We start from the raw sequence: 22,867 nt of genomic DNA on the forward strand, positions 1-22,867 counted from the left end.
TGAAGAGGTTATGTTCGTTTAAATGTCCTAAAGGCTATGAGGCAGTTTACTGTTTAGAATAATCAAATAAGTTGGAGCATAGTTAAGATAAGAGGACATTATGACAAAAATAAATCAGAACAAAATAAAAAAATATGAACTATTCCAATGGAAATAAATTTTTATTTTGTTATAAAAGTATAATATCATGATATATTTGTAAAACTATCTCTCTGAATTCAATTGATTTCGAAATATAAATTTTTTATTTTTTCTTTACAGGGAACTTTATGCAATAATAGAAAATCATAAATTTACAAAGGCTTCATATGGAAAACTTCAAGCAATGTGGTTAGAAGCGCATTACATTGAAGCAGAGAAACTGCGTGGCCGATCGCTAGGTAAGTGAATATATAATTAGGAATTAATTTTTAAAAGATATCTTTTACAAGACAATTTTTCTTGCCAAGAATGACGCGTTTTTATGGCGAAAAGAAACTATTTAAAAGTTAGAAGAGTTCGGGTAGAAACGAAAAGACAACAACAAAAATTTAGTTAATTTTATTGATATTTATTTTATGGAGTATTGCAACACCACTGACAATGAAAATTGACTAAATTTTTGTTGTTGCCTTTTCATTTCCATTCGAACTCTTCTATTAATTTTTTTTTCTCATATATGTATATATTTTTCAAGAGAAATGGAAACAATTTATTTTTTTCATGATTAAACGAAAATACTAAACTGTGATCATTTGAAAACAAGTGCATATGTACTTATGCTACCACCATATTTTTTTTTTTCTTTTAAGTATAGTTGTCACCTTACAACTCTACTCGACTTTGTTTTTCCTAAGCACTTGTATTCTCATTGTCTCCATCGAGCATTATTGGACACCACGATTTCATTTTAGATGTGTAAACTCAATGCTTTCGAACCTGGTATGTCTTCTATATCATATATATCATTTGGAAAGATATACAAAATGTCCTATATAATGCACCTTAATATTCACTACTAGAAAGTTTCTTTTCTATTCATATCACATTCCTTCTACAACATGTTTTCAGCAAATAACGGCAATCATAGTACTATATTGGTTTGTCTGTTCGGTCACTTATTTTATGATTACATCTAAATTTTTAGCTGTGTAGAGATTCATTCACATTTTTAATTGTGTAAAGATTAAAGTGCCGTTGTCACTGTGAAGAGCAAGTAATATTATATTTTGAATTTGTCATATGGTGTGAATCAAAATGAAATTTCTGGTGTTAATTTATTCATTTCAAAATATTAAAATTCTCTACTTCATTATCCGTTATTATTATCTCAGGACATCGACAACAGTACACGATATGTTCTTTTCACGAGATCACTTGTTCGCGTGGAATTGATATATTGCAAGTCATTGTCATTGAAGTATTATTTGAATTTGTTAGATCTAAGTTATGTCTCTTTAATGGTAGTGACAAAAAAACGGTATATTCAAAACGAATTTAATTTTAGTACCTTTTACTGCTTGTAAAATAGTAAAAATGATATATTCAATTTTTTTTAAAATTAACCAATATGAATAAGATGGGGGAATTAAACGAAAAGGAGCTTAAAATCTATAAAATTAAAATCGCAAAATAGAATATTTACTAATGACTTCTGCAGGCACAATAGATCTTTTAGGTCGCAGTGCACGATCCCTTACTCAATAATAAATGACTTCTGCAGCAGTCGCTGTTATTGTAGATATACCAACATATTTTAATATATTCACACAATTATACCTATTCAGAAACCCTGTTACTTGTCAAAAACTAATGTCTCATCACACTATGATAAAAACTACAATATAAAAAAAACAAAGTAACAGAATTTTCTATAGACCTCTGATAATGGATATGTGGAAATATCCGAAACAGCTGTATGGTCAGCCAAGAATTTATTTAATTAAAAAAATTTCTTTTGAACTTAGATATTTTCTAACTATTATTACTAAAATTTTATGCAATATATCGTTATTCGTTATACTTTTGTAATATACTAGTACTTGATTCATGCTAATTTATATAAATTATTATTTCAATTGAAAGTTCTATAGATTGGTTTAATTTTTGTTAATATCAAATTTTTTGTTAAGGCAATACTAAATGGATCCTTATCAAATTTATTACGATTTTAAGGTATCACAAGCAAACTTAGTAGTTGTCTTTTAATGACAAGAAAAAAAAAGTAATATAAATTGGCGATTCTACAAGTTTAGTACTTTAAAAAAATATGGTATATAATATTCACTAATAAAAAGAATTATAAGTAGTAATAAGTAAGGGCTTATGATGAAGGTATGATGAGTAAATAATACTTTTGTGTAGCTACCGACTTATGTTTGTTTTATTATAAATTAGTACTATATAAAATCTTTGGATTATAATTAAGCTGATTGAATATTAAAAGCAATAAAAGTGTATTTTTTCGGATCTAGATCTATATGTAGCAGATGAAAAATGAATAATTAATTTTCTTACTTACTGTATAAGAGTAAGTATTTTTATTATTTATAAAAGTATTTTATTCGAATCTGTTATATGACATTATTTGAAATCTGTCTATAAGAAACGTTCGTTATTGACAACACTTTACGTTTAATATTAATGTTAAATAATATAAATTTTAACAGTTACCATAGATTATTCCAATTTCAAGAAATATCTATTTATCATACATAAATTCATTAATTGAATTTGTTTCAAAAAGTCGAAAATTATATATACATGAGTTTATTTTTTTATAAAAATTCATCAAATTGGTTTCATATGTCGCATTAATACCAGGATCATTTGGAGCTCAACAAGAAAAGTGGAAAAGATTCGAATGCAAATATAAGTGATATCTCACTAAAATTCTGGACTTCATGTGAGAAGTCAATGTGAATCTTAATTATGCTATAAATAGTTTCTTCATATTTTATCAGGATCGGTTTAGTTATGAATACAGTTTCTACATTGTCTAATGAATCCGAATTAAGTTGTTTGTGAAATTTGAAATTTATTGAAGATTTATTTGTGAACAAATTAGAATTATGACTTATTCGATAGCAAAATTTTTTAAATAATTTGTTCAATTTTTTTAAAAGCCGAATTATTTCACATAGTTTTCACAATTCCGAATCAATTTAGTATGTTTATTTTTATATTAAATTTTTTTTATAAAAAAGGAAAGCTGCTTTTGTTGTACACGTAATATGCAAAACTGAAATCTAGTTTTTTTAACCCAATTAATAACGTAATTTTTAAACAACATAATTATTACCACATTAACCCTTTATACAGCTTTTTATTTGTACCAAATAAGAATTATAATTTATTCGATTTTAACACTATTTGAATGGCTTAAACGATTTTTTTAGTATTCCAACAATTTGATACAAATGAGTTTCGTATAATGAATATTAGTAATATTAAAATTTAATAAAGATTATTGAAAATATGTATTTATAAAAGCAAATCAGTATATTTTCTTGCTGTTAAAATTAGAATTCACTTGTTTAGCGCTGTAAGATATAAGGTGATTAAACTTATATCTTACTTCGTTATATATATTTTCATTAATATGTTATTTTTTTTAAGAACAGCCATATTTAATAAAAATATCAGAAAAAAATTAAATAAATACCTGTTTCATATTAATTTTTAGGTCCCGTTGATAAATATCGTGTGAGAAAAAAATTTCCTCTTCCTCCAACAATTTGGGATGGAGAACAAAAAACTCATTGTTTTAAAGAGCGTACAAGAAGTCTTTTACGCGAATGGTACCTTCAGGATCCTTATCCAAATCCAACGAAAAAACGTGAACTAGCAAAAGCAACAGGCCTTAATCCAACACAAGTTGGTAATTGGTTTAAAAATCGTAGGCAAAGAGATCGTGCAGCAGCTGCAAAAAATAGGTAAGTTAATATGCCTTCTTAAATGAAATCTTTTTAATAGATAATAGTTAATTGAATAATGTAATCAATATCTTATACTGGTATAATGACAACAATTAGAAGGGAATGCAATTTCAAAGCACCGTGCTTTGATTATTATTATTGATACATGAGAATAAAGGCATTCCGCACATGAAGCTATCACAATAAATTAACACTAAAGTAGTTAATTTATGATATCATATGTTAACTTCTTGTAAGTTTGTAAATATATTGTATCATATTTACATATAAAACTTAAACTATGATTGTATTTAAACCACAAAAGCCACTATTTTTTCACTATATACACACCACATTAGTTTTAATAATTTACGTACATACATACCTATATTACATACATACATACACTCAACATGCAACTTGACAATACGCACCTTCGCCTACATTGAAATATGTTAAGCTCCAAAGCACTGTGCGAAATTTGAGACATGAGCTAAGAAATAAGAAATCCAGTGTAACTGCCGGCAATCCGATACCTTCAGTTACTACAACATGGTTACTGCCATCATACATAAGTTATATTTGTAGCTTCTACATCACATACACCATACATCACATACTAAGATACTAAGATACTTATGCATACATTTATGTACTATGAAAGCTTTGAAGCATTTGGTTGCATGCAGATGCCGCCCGTGGCGTTTCAACTTCATTGAACCGTGCCGAACACACTTTTGGCGGCAATTGTTTTACAAGCGTTCTCAATTTCTGTTTTGTGGTTTGATGTTCCCACATAAAAATGACCGCCGCGTTTTCTGCTCCTACAAAGTATTTAATAAATTATTTATTGTACACCGTCGTCGTATTTAAACAACTACTGAATTCATTTGTACTTGTACTATGTGTGAAAATTAATAATAAAAAATTATATTTCTAATTTTGACAAAATTAATAAGGCATATGAATACATAATTTTTATTTAGCTTATTATATACATTTTTGGACAATATTAATTTTATTTGTTTATTACGAATAAAAACATAGTAACAAACATTATTATTATAACAAAAATTATGTTAGTTAGTTAAATAGTTAAGGTGGAGGGAGGAATCCACCGCTATAACTGCTCGTTATAATGAGTACGAGAAGGTCAAGCTATAACCAACCATAAGCATCAATAAATGCGAGAATCTGACCAATCCTTATACTGGAGATATCGCTGAGTGTGTTTTAAGGCAGGGGGCCCCCAAAAACTTGAGCGTAGTTCTGGTCAAGACTGGACATAGACACATATAGGTATTCTCGTGTCCTTTCTTTGAGAGCCGAGCTTAGCTCAATGTCGTTCTATGAACCAGTTCGCTGTAAAGACAGATATTAAACTAAATATCTCTGATTTGGTTATGTGTATCAAGTCAGAGGTTCTATATTTGGAATATATTGATCATATAGTCCTTGATCTGACTGCAATAACGATATGGGTCCACTCACTATTTGTCTGTTGCAAAAAATGATCATAAATCAACCTCCGACTGTAGCTGGTAGGAGCAGGGATTGAAATAAGAGTTTCCGTAGAGGCACCCAGTCTAGCAAGCTCGTTTGCGCGTTTATTTCCTTACTATATTAGAATACGTGGGAACCCAAACTAGAGTTAACTTGGATCTCTCACTTAGTGCGTTAATAAATTCTCTACATTCTTGCACTAATCTGAAGGAAATACAGACCACTGATAGAGCCTTTATTGCTGTCTGACTGTCAGTAAGAATATAGACTTCTTTTCCACGAAAGTTCATGTTTAGAGTAAATGAACATGCTCTAGGGATGGACAAGATATCTGCCTGAAATATTGAGGTAGAATCAGATAGATGATAGAATTTATTAATCCTTAGGTCAGTGGAAAAGATTCCGGCTCCAACACCTCTGTTCATCTTAGATCCGCCGATACATACTATCGCTATCTTTCATTTCTTTTGCTTTAAACTCTGATTAATAGTTCTTAATAAAAAGATATATTTAAAACCATTGATCAGGCAGCAGGGTCGTATGATAACTCTGATTAAAGGGTTGTCTGATAGCTTAGACCCAAAGAACATAGTTAGGTTTTACACCATAATTTTTACTAACAGAATTCTTATCAAGAAATAAAGCCAATGCCGTTTTTAATTGAAAATTAATATAGCTGATTTACTGATGACATTAAATGGTGAAAAATGTAGCAAAAAATGTATTGCTAAAGCTGATATGCACTTAATTTTTTTTGACCTGATTAATATTCAGTATTAAGAAGTTCTATATATTGAATCTGATTACAGATTCAATATTCACAGTTTGGTTTTACACGCCATTTGTATGTTTCTCAATAAATGGTAGGAGAGTAGAGAAACCTTTCCACTCCACTTAATATTATATTTGTCATTCCATTTAGATATATTTAAAATTATAAAAATCTTAATTTCCTACAATTTTTCTGAATATGACACAGATCGATTGTGGTATTCCCTAAATTATTATTGTAAACAAAATTTCTCTAAAATGTAAAAAGGATTTCTATAATACATAATGTCTCTTAGAGTAGTAAGAAATATAATACTTATTACCTTAGATATATCATCTGTAATGCAACTTCTTTACAAGTGGCAATCGGTGTTTTCCAATTCTAATATCATTATTAGAATTATTATTAATATTAACGGCTTTTAGCCAAAGCAAACTTCACCACTTTAATTTTAAATTAAAGTGAAGAAAAATAGTATTTTTATATTAAATGAAATGTATGAAAACAGTTTCAAACCCATGCATTTTTTATCTTTTGAGTTCAAGCAAACACAAAAAAATATTATAGATGTTAAATAATAAAGGATCGAATACGCTCAACTAAAAATATTTTTACTTTTCCCCATATTCGGATGATTAAATACATTTATACTAGTTCCAATTTCGTACGGCAGTTTTCTTTTAAACTTTTTATTCTCAGAAATTTGCACTATATCATTCTATTGGCGCTTTAACCAGTAGCTTAAGATTATAAGTGATATTTTTAAACGGCTTTTATAAGCGCGGTTCTTATTTGTATATTTCAGGAATACGCAGTGTGGAAAAACACTTAAGTACACACATCAGTCGATTTGTTCGCTATAACCATAACCGATTATTTTTATTTATTATTTTGTTTATTAATAATTTTAACAAGGGAAACGAAGGGTTTCACTGGTAAGACTCACTGTTCAAACGAAAAACATGTTAAGTGCAATGACAATGCAGATTCAAAATTCCTGCAAAAGGAATAAGACAGGTCGAGTGAATTCGCGAAATTATTCAAGTAAAAAAACTTCAAATATATAAAGTATTTAAGAATAGAGCCAATACGATAAGAGACGGAGTTCGAAAACTGTATGAGCTGCCTGGGTTATGAAATTTGCCGATAAATAGATATGGAAAAAACTCACTGGAACACTGGTGTGAAATCAAAATTGGTCGAAAACGACTTTAAGATCCTTTCCACTATCAAAAATGTATTGTAGCTCATATTGAAATTCTTATATAATAACTTCTTCATTTTGAGGGTAATTTTATAAGTCAAAAGTAACTGCACCATCAAATTTTAAAATATTATTGTAATATTTTATTTAGCAATATTCAAACACTTTATTTTTATCTATTAATTTTTTATCTTTTTACACAGTGTAATGTTTTAAATACTTCAGATGAATTCAGTTCATATAAAATAAAACTATTCCCATGAATTATTAAACTATATCATCATAAAAATGCAGTTCTAAATTAGTACAAGACATGCAATTGTAAATATCAACACTAATTATTCATTAAAATAAAACAACTTCATCAATTAAATGTGTGGTTTTTATATTAAAATACGTAGCATTTAAAAATAGTGCTACTTTACAGCACTTATGGGTACTGTATAATGGATTTTGAATTAGAGAAGTTTATTATATGATGTTATTTGATTAGAAATTCAATATTTTATTATATCTTATTTTGACATGATTCTTCATTTTATATGTCAATCATAATTAATTATTTAAAGTCAACTATATCAAGGTTTTACTAACTTTTTTTCTTTCTTTCAATTCTTATACTATTATATTCTGGCTATTGTTATATAGCCATATTATTTTTACAATAAGAGACTACTAAATTCTCAGATTTAGCTTTAATTGTATCCTGATATTTTTAGTAATTCCGTATTAGTAAGTAAATCAATTAAAGTTTTTCATCCGTTTGATCTGCCTGGATTCACAATACCTCTATATATAAAGTTACATTTCATTCTCTAAACAAAGTTATAGTTTCTTAAATTGACAAACAAATTATTGTCTTATTTTTATTAAATATTACATATAATTTAAATTTTAAAAAGAATATTATTCAAAAATATAAAATAATCATTATTAATTCTAACTATTTCTTTATGCGGTTCTGCCGTTTTGGTAGCTTTGCTTGTTATTTGCTAAATTCTAACAATATCTTAACATTCATTATAGTGTTCATCACATACATTTTAACCTGTATTTTCGCTAATATTTAGCATCACTAAAATGTTTCTGTATTTGCTACGGTAAATGATTTTTGGCGATATTTTCTCATAGTGGCACTAATACAATTTTTCTTCTTTATTTTTTAACAGTAAATTAAAAAAATGTATTATATATGATTTTCGAACCTCAAAATGGTAATTACTTTGTAAATAACCTTTATTTTTCAAAGAAAATATTATTACTACAAAAATTATCTACGAATTTTATACCAGCGACATCTATTGAGCCCAGAGAGAGTAAATGACTAATTCCATCAAAATAATTTCAAAGTACTTATATAAGCAAGGTACATACTATATAGTATATACAATTTTTCATATATTTATATATTTCGAAGATAATTGCAAATATATAGAAGCAGAAAAAAAGATTATCCTTTAATAGCTTTTAGGAAATTTGAAGAGACTAGTTGGTCTGTACGAATCGGGCAATAGACAGGCATACACACAAATTGAAAAGTAGATAAATAGTCATACCGACGGTGCCATACTAATTTAACTGCTTTTGGTGCATAAGTTAAATAGTATATATGGTCGCCTCAACAAATATACCCATTGATGAAAGTACTGTGTAGTATATAAATATATTTTTTATAATTCAATAGTCATAGATCGAATATTACTTTTTCATATCTTCACAAGGGGAAAAACTTATATTTTTCTTGAAATAAATGTTTAGTCAGCAGTATTATAAATGTCTACAAATATACTCATAGGGAAATGTCATCGGACATACTTCATAAGTGTCTTTATAAGCGTATAGTATTAATCTACTTAAAATATTATATATTATCAGCTAAACAACTTCGATTGTAATAAAGTAAAAAGGGTTCAGAAAAAAGTAATATTATTTCACAAATTTATATTTTTGTCCAACTATTGAAAGCAACCATTCTTACAGAAAATACCCATATATGGAAATGCCTTCAGAAATAATCCATATGTGTTTTATATAGCTAAAGTATTTGTCTGTTCAATATATAATTTTTGGTCAATTAAGTAGGTCAGTTGTATTAAAGTCAAAAGGGTTCAGAAAAAAATAATATTTCGCAATTTCATATTCTCGTCCAACTACTGAAAACACCCATTTTAACCGGAGTATAGAGTACAATTAAGCAATAAACTCGTAAATGAAAAGTTAAAATTGTACAAATTAAAAATGAATAAAAATCAAATTGAAATAAAAGGAAAACAAGGCAACCAAAGAATACAGAAGCGCCTTTAACTGAAATTTGATGAATTTACACAAAAGTCTTACTTCAGAGAGTGGTCATTAGTTAAAAATTATGGCGGCTATTACCAGTAGAAGTACAAGAATTTTTATGTTTTGTTATGTTGAAGATGAAGAGTTGCGGGCAGTGAACAACGAACAGTGATCGTTGTGATGTGTTATACTCTTGGTAGTATTCATAACCATATTTGTAGCTATTACAACTTACTTAACTTACCAACTTTGCCTAAGTGTTTCCACTTTTCGTGGAGTCATCGCGTTATTAAGGCGAACAAAGTCACCTATCCAGTGAGCCAGTGAATCAGGCAGTTTGTTAAATGTTTTCAAAAAACGAAGTGATCTGAAGTATCTACATGAGAAGGAGAAAAAAAACACTAAAATATCAGATCGCTTAGTTAAGCAGCCTGCAACCTACTGGCAACCATTTAACCAGTTTTTTATTGTAGCTTTTGTTGATGATCAGGCGCTGATTTTTGGTATATTGTATAGCAGAGATATAATGTTTGAATATTGCTACTGCGATTGTTTGGCTTTGTAAGTATGAGAGTAAAAAAAAAAGATATGAACAGAAAATTAAATAAAAATTAATAAATAAATAAAAGCATTGTTCCCATGCACCTTTAAATATACAGTCAACAGCTTTAGTATGTAAATAAACTTAGGGTTTCATAGTTTTACAATTACTTGTTTAAAGATCTTAAAAGTAGGAATCCATATATGTTGTACAATATATGAGTGGAAACTTTAAGAATAGAAAGAGGGAATGTTTGGAAAGTGTAAATCTCTGAGAACATCTCATGAGTTTTAAATTGGAGTCTACACACCAATGAATATAAGAAGCAGATAATTTGAACTTATACAAACATTAATACTATTTTCTTTTCCAGCGTATGTTATGGCAAGATATTTATAAACGTTAAATGGCTTCAAAATTTATATATTTGGAGATACTGACAACGCTCATCACAATTTCTATATAAAGCATGATATTTAACGTTGAAAAATTCCTTAAAAAGACAGCCTCATAAATTTTTTTGCACATAAATCGATCATAATTACTGAATTTTAAAGACAATTTTTTTACAAAAATATTGCCCGGTCTTCCGAACGTTTAAAATATCAGGATCCCCAAATTCACACCTCTACTACAAATATATATGATAAATATGATAGGAGTGGTACAGTTGTATATACTTAAGATCTTAGAACAGTTGAAATTATAATTAATTATTAATAATTAAGAAAAACTTAATAATTTACTTTATTAATAAAGTGTAATCATTGTTCATTCATGCAGTTTTTTGATGGTTTATACCAATTATAATATTTCGAAACATACAATTACACTATGAAAGGATTTATCTGACATGAATATTAATATTGAAATCTCGTTCATTTAAAATAAGCTAAAATGGTAAATCTCATAGTTATGCAGTCTATAACCTATTAGTATTTTTTTATCATTTTTGACTTGTATTGTATTACTGAGATTAGAATAACTAGTGTTAGTTTCTTGTATCTAAAAACTAAATAAGTCTATCGCCTATTATAAATGCTGTGATTATTTTTAAAATTTTGATATATTTAAGTTTGACTAACGTACATATATATTCAAAACCACTTATAAAAATTGATTTCTTCTAAATCTATTCTTTTTTCTATTCTTATTTCTAAATCTATTCTTATAGTTTTTATTTTACATGTTTATAAACATCTATTTGGCATCTTCAATATTTCCTCATTCTGCACGTTAAATTGCTCAATGAATCATATATATATATATGAGTTACTTTCTTCTAAATTTATTCTTATCATATTTATTTTCCTTCTCTTTAAATGTTCATCTGATATCCCCAATATGTATATTATTTTTCTCAATAAATCTTATATATGGTATATAAGTTAATTTCTTCTAAATCTATTCTTATAATATTTATTTTCCTTGTCTTTAAATGTTCATCTGATATCCCCAATCTGTACGTTATTTTTCTCAATAGATCTAATATAGGTATATATTAGTTAAATTTTTCTGAATTCATTCTTATCGTATTTGTATACAAAGTCCTTAAATTTCTATGTGACATTCCCAATCTGTACATTATATTTCTCTATAAATCTTATCAATACAATATGATTTCTTTTAAATATATTTTTGAATCTTTTCATATCATCTTTGTTTTCAACATCCTTTCACTTCTTCTTGTATATGACATCTCCAATCTGTACATCGATTTAGTCAATAGATCTTTTATATTGACGGTAACAATTATTATTATTATACAGCGGTTTACCAACAAAGTATAGGATATTTATTATAGGATATTCTACGAATTTATGTAGAATTCCTACACTTAGCCATATTCTTTCGATCTTCTTTGTGATGTCAGAAAGGGTTCGCTTTTTTGGGTTTACTTCCGTCTTTCTTGAGACGGATTGTTTGTGCCGTCTATGCTTTCATCAATATTTACAGATATTTTCATATATATAAGAGTCTTATAATACAATAAAAATTTTAAAAGATAAATATTTTGTTAGTTTAGTTCATTCGTAACATTTTACATCTATTTCTAGCTACAAAAACTATAAAATATAATTAAAGTAAAATTTTGCAGAACAAAAGTTCACTGTTAATATTTAAAATTGTTTATATTTTTAATTCTGTATAAAATTTGAGTATTCATATTTTAAGCTAATAAAATTTAAAAGTAATTTTCCTTATAACAAATCCATCATAACAACACCAACTGCAGTTGACGGCTTATTCGATTTAAGAAGTCTCATACTGTGAACCACAATGTATGATTTTATTGCGTGAACCATACATAAACTTCAATTATGGCCACACGAGCCAAACCAAAATATTTTTGTTATAAAATGGAAAACTCATAGCAAAGTAATAATAATAATAAAAATAATAATAATAGTCAACTAATTCAAATAAATCAAATTGAAAACATGTCATAGTGAAATACATAGAAATAATATACATTGAAGTAAACAACTTCAGCAATCAACAACTTTTTTGTGACTGAAAACACGATTTACAACAACCGAAACAACAATTACAGTAGTTGGAGGAATCAGAAGAACTATTACTGCTGGACAAATATCTTGTAAATGTCAATGATCAATCAAAACAGTACAACAGTCATGCGAGCGGGGGAATTTTCGAATTTGTATTTGATGTTGAGTAGTAACATGTAGAGCTGTTACCGACGATTAATAGATATGAGTAAACATACTTATATGCTATAAAATTTCAATAAAACTATAACAAAAAAAAAAAACTTGAGAAAGAATCATCTTCGTCTTTATCTTCGGTATGGTGTATGGTGGAAAGTGAGGAGCTCAAGTGTTACTGTCGATTTGTTTACTTCATGTGTGCTTCTCGTTTCATTTCTCTCTTTAGTAACGTACGATTGAATGGTTATTCAGCACATCCGTTCGATAAGCACCCATTGTCAGATACTTTCCTGTGCTCGAACATCACACTCGAAAACCCAAGTACATTGGATATAAATGCTCATCGATAATATGTATTTCGACAACAACTACCGTTTCAGAGGTTGTATCTTATTGTGAGAAAATAACAACAAAAAACTATTTAAACATAACAATAAATTCACCTCAATGGTATAAAATGAAATGAAATGAATTTAGGAAATTAATAAGAATTCGAAAACCAATTCGGAAGAGCAATCGATGCCACATTTAACAAAGATGACAAGTGCATCATTCAATTGATTTCAAATGAATTGAAATTAAAATGAAATACGATATTAAAACATATGTAAATACTCGAAACAACAACAATTTAACAGCTATGAAATGAGCTACACACTCTGAATACATAAAATGTCTGCCGTATCCAAAATGACAACTCAAATTAAAATCATTTTGTCAACTGCTAACTGCTGTCGTTGATAAAGTTTAACAGAATTTGAATAATTTAAAATTTTTTGCGTTTGACTATGACATTTGCATTTTCACACTTTTCGTATCTTAAAATTTTACCAACGATTCCCTTTTACATATATCCGCACCAACACGTCCAACAAATCAAGCCTAATGAAGAAGAAAAACTGTGTAAACAATCGTTTAAAAATTTCATACCGGCTAGGGTTGATTCTCTCTAGACTTGGTACGGGAACACTAATGCCAATGTTCATATTGAAATAGCGAAATTTTAAGCTGCTATGTCAACAATTTGTCATTTGAATGCCTAACATAAAGAGATGAAGACAAATTGATTGAGTCTGCCTGAGTGTATGGAGTTTCCGGTATCTCATTATGCGAGACTGTTGTATCGATTCGTTGTAAGTTTATTAAGTGTCATGGGATTCTGATTTTATTTAAATATTTGCATTACATATACATTTTGATTGAACAAATTATTAGAAAGAGCAACAAACAAAATACTGTACTTTGATGTTTCCAAATTTAGATTATTTGCATATAAACTGAAATCTCTGTAGAACTTATAAGCATTACTCTCAATAAAAAAAAATACAAATAAAATTAAATTTAAACTCGGGGTATAAACTAAAACAACAGTTTTTTTATTAGAAACAAACAACAATTGCATTATTAATGGTATTGTCAATCAGAAACTGTAGCGTTTTCTACCTGTTAGAAAACATAAGAACTCCCCATCAAGTATATTCCTTATCTTTGAAAGCAATCCAGTCAAATAGACATTCTACGGCTTTATCAAGGTTTTCAATAAAAGTTCATTTAGCACACTGCTCATCAATCAGAAGTTGTGATAATCTGTTAGAGAAATATGTAGTGAATCCGGTCGACTCAGCACAATGCTCATCAATCGGAACAAGTTACAATCTGTTAGAGAAATATCTAGTAAAACCGGGACATATAGCACACTTCTTATCAATCGGAACTAAAAATAAGCTGTTACAGAAATATGTACACAATAGAGCATACAGTTCATCAATTGGAACCAGTAATAATGTGTTAGAAATATATCTAGTGAATCTGATCTATTTAGCACAATGCTTATCAATCGGAACAAATGACAATCTGTTAGAGAAATATGTATTAACTCCGGTCCATACAGCACACTACTCATTAATTGGAAGTAGCGATAATTTGTTAAAGAAATATCTGGTGAGTACGGTCTATTCAACATACTGCTCGACAATCGGAACTAGTGATAATATGTTAGAGAAATGTTTAGTGAATACGGCAAATGTGATTAATTTGTGATTAACTTGCAAATGTAAATAACTCATTACTATAGATCTGTTCTATTAAATAATTTTTAAGACGTATATCCATATGAGGGCTACGAATATCATGTTGAAATATTATTTTATCGTTTCTATTACAACGGCCATTTTACCATAACATCGCATTTTAAACGTATAAGTTAAACTCGTTAGCAGCTAGCACCTTTCTCTTCCCATCATGGTTTTACCTTATTCACATTAAATTTCGATTGGAGTAAATGACCTTGACTCACCAGACTCACATAGGCTAGTTTACGCTTTGACTTAACAGAATATAATAGCACTAGTAACTAGTAACTTAGTAACTTAATGTAATACTTATTTAATTGCCTCTTAATAATAATTCACATATCTTTTGGAACTGCTATATTCTTTGATTGCATCATTCAAATTAATTAGGGACTAGTATTCGTTAAGATGTCTGTAGCCATCATGGGTTCATTGTTTAAGTTTTACTTGTGGTTGTTTTATAGGTGGTTACTATTGATTTGTGTCCAGAGTAAAGTCATGAAACTGCGTTAATATACGATTACTGTTTATAGAAATCTTCATTATTATGTTTTAGTAGCTCTATATCGCCCCCAAACCTTTTAACGTATTGTTGCTTTTAATATTAAGTAAGCAAAGACGATACTTATTTTATTCAATTACTTTATTTATGATAAACCTCTGAATAGAACTAAAAATTTCTTTCGATCTGTTACTAACTTACATTATAATTTATTTCTTTGCCCATAACAATCGGTTACCGGGTTTCGGCCGGACAAAGCATTCCAGTCATCTTTACATTTGGTGTCCATTTCTGAGGATAATTACATCCTTTATTAACGGCTGAATTCAGAAGATGGGATCCAAATCCTGTGCAGAATTCAAACTTAAAGTCCTAAGAATGGGATACTACGCACTTTTAGTTCATTATCGATGGGGTGCTAGAACACTATTGAGGTGTGTGGCTTGAAGGCTGTACGACAATTTGAATTAAAGTCGTCCACAAGTACGCACGATCTTTTCTACGTTAAATGTGTTCAAAAAGTTGTGCCCGCTCAGAGACTCGCGTACCCAACTTCCTTTATCTGTATATAGTATACGAGTATATCATCATATATTATGATGGATATCTATGATTGGAAATACGCATTAGGTCAAGTATTTTGTTAGATACTAAGAATAAATGCACTTTGTCACATATTTTTTAATCTCTATAAGTGTATATTTATATGATATATATATCTCTGTTTTCAACATAACCCTTCACTCTCGCATTATTAATTTGCTTTGTTTCCTGTCTACTAGCCCGAATTGTTGATCCTTCCACATTCCTTTATGTAATGTTCACTTTTTTATTATTTATTTGTTGATTTATGATTTAATAAGATTTTATAATTTGAAACCAGTCAAAATTTTAATTATACCAATAATAATTATGTGCTAATAATGTTTTTTTTTGCTCCCTATCCCAAGAATTTTTGATCGAAAATAAAAGAAAAAAATGTTTGTCACGAGATCTGCGAGAATACAACAAAAAGTTATGTACGTATATGTACATAATTATATTTATATATAATATAACACAAAAAATTAAATTTAAATCAAAAACAATGAACGCAGAGCAGAACTTTTTGTGTGGATCATATTACCACATCAACCTCTTCACTTCACTGAATAATGTATGAATGCATGACATGAGCCGATTAAAAAATTTTTAAGTTTTAAATTTCAACGTTCGATACGAAACAGCAAGACGTCAGTATCTCTAAGATATCGTAATTACGTGTCATTTAGGTAGGTGCCAGGGTATCGGATTTCAGTATTTAAAACCCTTTTCTGATATGTTTAGTCAATTGTGTGGAAAATATTTAATATCTCGTCAATGAAATTTTGATTTTTATGCGCTCAGTAATGCATTATTTTTTTTTTTTTTAACTGTACAAGAACGTTTCAATTTTTTAACTCAAGCAACAACCTTGAAAAATCGGTTATATTTAGACAAGTTTCAAACGAAAAGAAATATTAGATTGAATTCAACATAAATCGCATCAAAGACTTAAAGTATTTAATTTGAAGACAAAAAATCAAAATTTAAAGTAATTATGAAATATTTAAAACAAAATAATTACAAATTTTTAACAAAAACAAAAATGGAATTTTTTGTAGAAAGCAATTGAACCTTAAACTTTATATCGGTCTTATATATATATAATACGAATATTATATATATGACGACATATATGTAGAAAAAAAACAACAAATTTTTATTGTTCTTTATCAATTCAATTTTATAGATTTTAATAAATTTTATTTTCTCTTTTTATTTATGCACTGAAGAAAATATAAATTAATTAAACAGGCAATAAATTAATTGCCTTAAGCGATCATTTTACCGGAATCATATTTTTTGATGCTACTTTTAAATTTAAAAGATTTTTATATATGAGAATAGCATATATGAAATGGAATACTATAGTAGTTATGTATTATTTTTCCTAACACATTCCTTTTGAAACCAAAAATAGATATTCTAACAATTGTCAAACAATTTCATGACACCCAAAAATTGGAATCTGTCTGTGGGAGTCTTAACGAATTATTCTTAAGCGAAGTATTTCTAAATTTGCGAATATGTGATAAAAAAGAAACGAAATTTTTAGAATTGCATGTCCGTAATCTTATTTACCGACTTACTTTTTGTGTTTTTGTGTATTGGTTGCACTAATAATATCCTGGTCAACTCTGAGGCATCTGCGATACCTAACATAGTTTAGTTTTTTTATGGCCAAACGACGGATGAAAGATTTAAGCGTGATTTTATAGCAGTCAATGGAAGCCTTTGTCGATGATACAAACATATATCAAAACCATAAAGTTAAATGATTGTAATGAAGAAACGGATTTTTGCGTCACAAAACGATCTTTTAGAATATGCCAAAGCCAAAGGTCTGGTGAAGATAGACCAGTCAACACAAAAAGGAAATATTCATGCCAAACATGGTAATGTTCTGCATTTGAAAAACAGTTAAAGTAGATATGATAAACGATTTAAATCCTTAAACATTTAAATGGCTAGCATTTATTGCTGTACCTGCTACAATCTTTTGGAAGACTAAGCCTGGAAAGTTTTACTTCACTCTCCATATTCGTCAGAAATTGTTTATCAGAATACTTCTAGCTTCGGTTGATAAAAAAACAGTTAAATAATTTTGAAAAACTTTAAGAATGTCTACTAAACTGATTTACTTATAATTATGAGGCACTCTTTCAAAGTTGCATTCATATATATTGTCTAAAAGACAATAGTACAATGGGAGAAAGTAATAGCTTCTGATTGATAGAATTATAACATTTTTTATTAAAACTCAGAATTTTAAAGAATTGAAAATCACAAATATTTTAAAACTTTCTATTAGGTTCTATTATTTCTGAAATCTAGAACTAACGTCCTTTTCGCACGAAAAATTGACAAAACTCCATATAAAACTACAAAATTCTACAAAATTTTGATATGTTAGGAAACTTTTTTTAAATGGCTAATAAAAATACTTTCTTAAAGCAAAAACATATAAATAAAAAAATATAAATCTGTATTAAATGTAAATACGCTTTATTTATATAAAATTGTCTATACTTAAAACTGAAAATCCCAACATAATTTTTCCTTCTTATTTTTATATCAACAAATTTCTCTTCAATAATTAAAAATATTCTATTATTATAATGGCACACTTGTTGATACATAATATATGTATATACCTATATTATGTATGTACAAATTTATTCATATACTTTATAGGTATATTTCAATGAGAAATAATTGTATATAAAATGGCTAAGAAATAGTGATACTGTGTGCCTTTTTCGTGCAAGAAACAAGCAAGTTGAGGACATACATTTAAAAAAAGATTAATTTTAAAATAGCAATTAACGTAAAGTTATCGTACCTGACGATGAACACTGATTCCCGTGACCACACGATAATGATTATGACGACTATTAGTTAAGTTGGAGCAGCAGCTGTGATCGACAATCAACTCATTGACCGTTTACCATCGTTCACACATTGTTAAGTCGGAACTCTTTTTTCTCCACAGCAATTAAGTAATGAACAATCCCGTTTGCTCACACTTGGTAACTTTTGCTCAATAAAATCAAACCATACTAAGCCAAAAAAAAAATAAAAACAAAAAAAAACTCTAACAAAACGCAATACAAAAAAAAATAAGAAACTACACATGAACGTTTAATGACGATGTTGGATTATAGCTCTATTAGGTGATTTGGCTTAAAGACAGGCCTTTCTTAATTCAGACATCATATCAAGTTCTTTTAGTAATATTTTGGTAGGGCTTTGTTTTCTTTTGTAAATTTTCATGCCGTTTTATTATTATTATTTTATTTGAGAAATATGTATGTATATGGCATATATGCACACATATAACCGAACATATCTGCTGCTTATTTTGTGATGGTAAATATAAATTGCAACATTCTTGAGGTACATCAGCACTAATGTGGAAAAATTCATCATACACATCACGCTGACTCCTGCACTGTCATAATTATCAGTTAGACTACCACGATTTTACCGCATTTAGTATACCATTGGCCCGTCATTAATAACAAAGACGACTCGCCTCCTATGCGGCCACAGCTACAGTTGCTACAGCTACAGACGCGGCAACTGCTCGTGTTGAGTGATTAATGACAATCACACCATTCGTATCACTCACAATGTTGTATTCCCAACATATTCATACCAATACCAATGAGCTGCTTTGAGCTTTAAAAGTTCATATCTGTGCTCATTGTGCAAGTTCCTGCTGCTACTACTGACCACAGTGATTATTAACCAAGTCGACGTCCAATAGCGTGTTTTTGTTCTTCATTTAGTTCAGTTCAGTCCATCTCAAATGAAAAAATGAAATCGTTTAGTTTCTAATGTGCGGCTATGATGAATTGCCTGTTGCTTCTCTCGCTTGACTGTCTGTAAGTTTTCTCATCAGTTGAGAAAAACGTCTTCTGTGATGAATTAATTGAGTTTGGACATTTAAACGAAATATGATCATCATTCTTTTGAAAGTACTTTATGAAAAAAAATTTTCTAAATTTCTCATCTGTTAGAATGTTAAAATTTTTTCATGCATTCATTTTTTGTTATCCAATACACAATAATAAGATGAAATACCAATATACAGTGATAGAAGGACTTATAGTTGTTGATATCAAACATATTAACAGTATATGTCTCTAAATATCAGCACGTTTTTCGAGGCTTAAGTGCAATTTATATTAAAAGCTCCAATTTTATGCTGTTGAATTAGTTTTATAAATCTCAGTTTGACAAATAGAGAAGTTTAGAAAGTCTTAAGTCTTAATTATGGCGGAAAAACTTTTAAAATAATTCAAATCATTTAACCCATCCATGACATACTTGTAATGTTCAATTGTTGTGATTGTCAATGGAATGAACACCAAAGAAAGAGTTTGGCCTGATAAAAATAACGGAATAAGACTTGTTGGATCTACTCAGCTTTATCTAGAAGACAATTTGTCTAGAAGATTAACAATAACAACGGTTGTTGTAATTCGTCTCTCCCAGGCAAGTTTAAGTAATAATAGCAAACGCCTTAACACCCTAATCTGTTCAACTAAATCTTTCAGAAATTGCGTGATTCTTGCAGATTTTGTTTGATGGTGTCAGAGGTTAAGACACCTCAACATTTTATAAAGCAATGTAACGCTATGACAGTTTTAACATTATACATAAAACTATTACTAAACAACTCATTTACTATTCCTAAAATTAAATGGATATCAATTATTGTATTGTAACAAAATGTGTTTTAAATAAATAAAATATGTTTTTAATGACTAAATTGCCGACTTACAAATATACAAACAAATATGGTAGATATAAATAGACCCATTATATAAGTTTTATCATATATGATTATAAATATCAATATCATATACCTCTTTAACTTTTTAAAAAGAGCTAAGGCTTCTAAATAGATTTCTTGCCACAAACATTTTGGGCTTTACTAATGTGCGTACTGTATATTCACAATATATAAATATTTATATATATGTTTTACCATACTGAATATTTTGAGAAAAGATTAATCCTCTTCTGATCATATCAAATACCTACGACTTCTTGGTTAAGCTTCACATCTCATTTATTTACTTTACATTTATATTTTTGCACATAATTATATAAGTTTCGTTTATCAGAACACTTAATTAAGTTTAACATAATTATTATTTTCTTTTTTAGAATACAACATAATCAAAATAACTCTGGTCTCTCATGTCGTAGCCGTCGACCTGATGGTGCGCCATCACCCACACCATCAGATACATCCGATTCTGATATATCATTAGGTACACACTCACCCGTTCCAAGCAGTCTGCAGCTACAACACAGTCCTGGGTCGACATCGAATGGTGCCAACGATCGAGAAGATGTTAGTGTCGATGATGATAAACCACGTAACCTGTCAAGTTCCTTAAAAGTAAACTTATCCTCATATGCGACAGCAGCAGCAGGAATGCCAACAGCATGTTTGCCACCATTTAAACTAGAAGCCGCGACGAGTTTATTTAATGCCGGTTGTTATTTACAAAGCTTTAGTAATCTAAAAGAAATGTCTCAGCAATTTCCTATACAACCTATTGTCATACGTCCGCATCCACAACTGCCTCAAGCAATTGGTCTCAATGGCAGTCATTTACATCCGAACTATGCAACTGCTACGTATCCAGTAGATTGCACACCACCAAAAATTCGCGTCAATTCACCGGAAAAGCTAAATTCCACAGCAAATTGCATAGCAGCAAATTTAAGTTCTGGTACACTACAGGACACTTCAACATTTCATCACAGCTCACAATTATTACACCGGCCTTTTTCCACTTCACCAGATATTATAAAACACAATCCATCGGAAATTACATGATGTAAATGCAAATAGATCTATAAAACGTAAAACCTGAATCCAAATTCCGAACACCGCTACACTATTGATGAGGACTAGTCCTATAACTTCCCACTTATTTCAACTATTTTATGCACCATTCAACGTTCAATCACATTTTCATTAAATAAATGAAATGTTAATATATAATAATAATGCTGGGATATTATGGAGTATTAAAAGTAGCACACATATATATACACGCATTTGAATACATACTTTAAGATATTCTGGATATCTATACAAGTTAATCAGTTGTGCTGAGGAAGTATATAACGAATTCAATTTAAGTTATTCGCAAGTAGTTAGTTGAACCCAAATTCAGACGATTTTTTATATATTATTTTACATATACCTATGTATTAATTTTAGTTATTTAAAACTTTACGGATTTGTGTATATTATATAAAAATTCATCAAAAATTAAATTACTGATTTAAAAAGAATTATTTTAGTTTCAATTTCTCCAAAAAAAGTATAATTTTAATAATTATAAAATTATTTAAGTGTAAATTTAGCCTTGTTTTGCGTTTTTAATAATTTAATAATAATGAATATAAATTATGTATGAACAAATGCATTTGGAACTAAGCAATTATATACAAAAAATATATATCAAGTTATTTTCATTATAATTTTTTATTTTTAGTGTACAATTGTAAATAGCATATAAGATTATAAATTATAAAGCTTAAATTTAGAACGCAATAAAATATATAAATAAGAAATTAATAATTAAAATATTTCATTTGTCTCATTTCTCTATCATCATGAAATATTTTTAATATAAATAATTATAACTGAAACTTTTCTTCACGGGAACAGTAAAAACGAACTGCAACGGACATAGTGCTATAGATCGGATTAGAGATCTATGGATTGGATCTAACTTATAGATAGAAATAATTATGTTAATGACTAGTATAATCATTAAAGTGATTATTTGTATCCATAAGTTAGATTCA

The 22,867-nt window shown here is 28.6% G+C and overlaps 1 protein-coding gene across 1 annotated transcript in view; it reads left to right on the plus strand.

The window, feature by feature from the left end:
- The window catches only part of LOC119678218 (protein Optix), a 34,559-nt gene extending 11,954 nt beyond the window's left edge, over positions 1–22,605 (plus strand). Inside the window, exons 2-4 of the mRNA XM_038089930.1 lie at positions 262–380; positions 3,665–3,914; positions 21,203–22,605. Coding sequence (XP_037945858.1) covers positions 262–380; positions 3,665–3,914; positions 21,203–21,884 — 1,051 coding nt within the window. The 3' untranslated portion in view covers positions 21,885–22,605. The remainder of the gene's footprint in view (positions 1–261; positions 381–3,664; positions 3,915–21,202) is intronic.
- The last annotated feature ends 262 nt before the right edge of the window (positions 22,606–22,867 follow it).

Source organism: Teleopsis dalmanni, chromosome 2, assembly GCF_002237135.1.
Source record: "Teleopsis dalmanni isolate 2A chromosome 2, ASM223713v2, whole genome shotgun sequence".
NCBI lineage: Eukaryota > Metazoa > Arthropoda > Insecta > Diptera > Diopsidae > Teleopsis > Teleopsis dalmanni.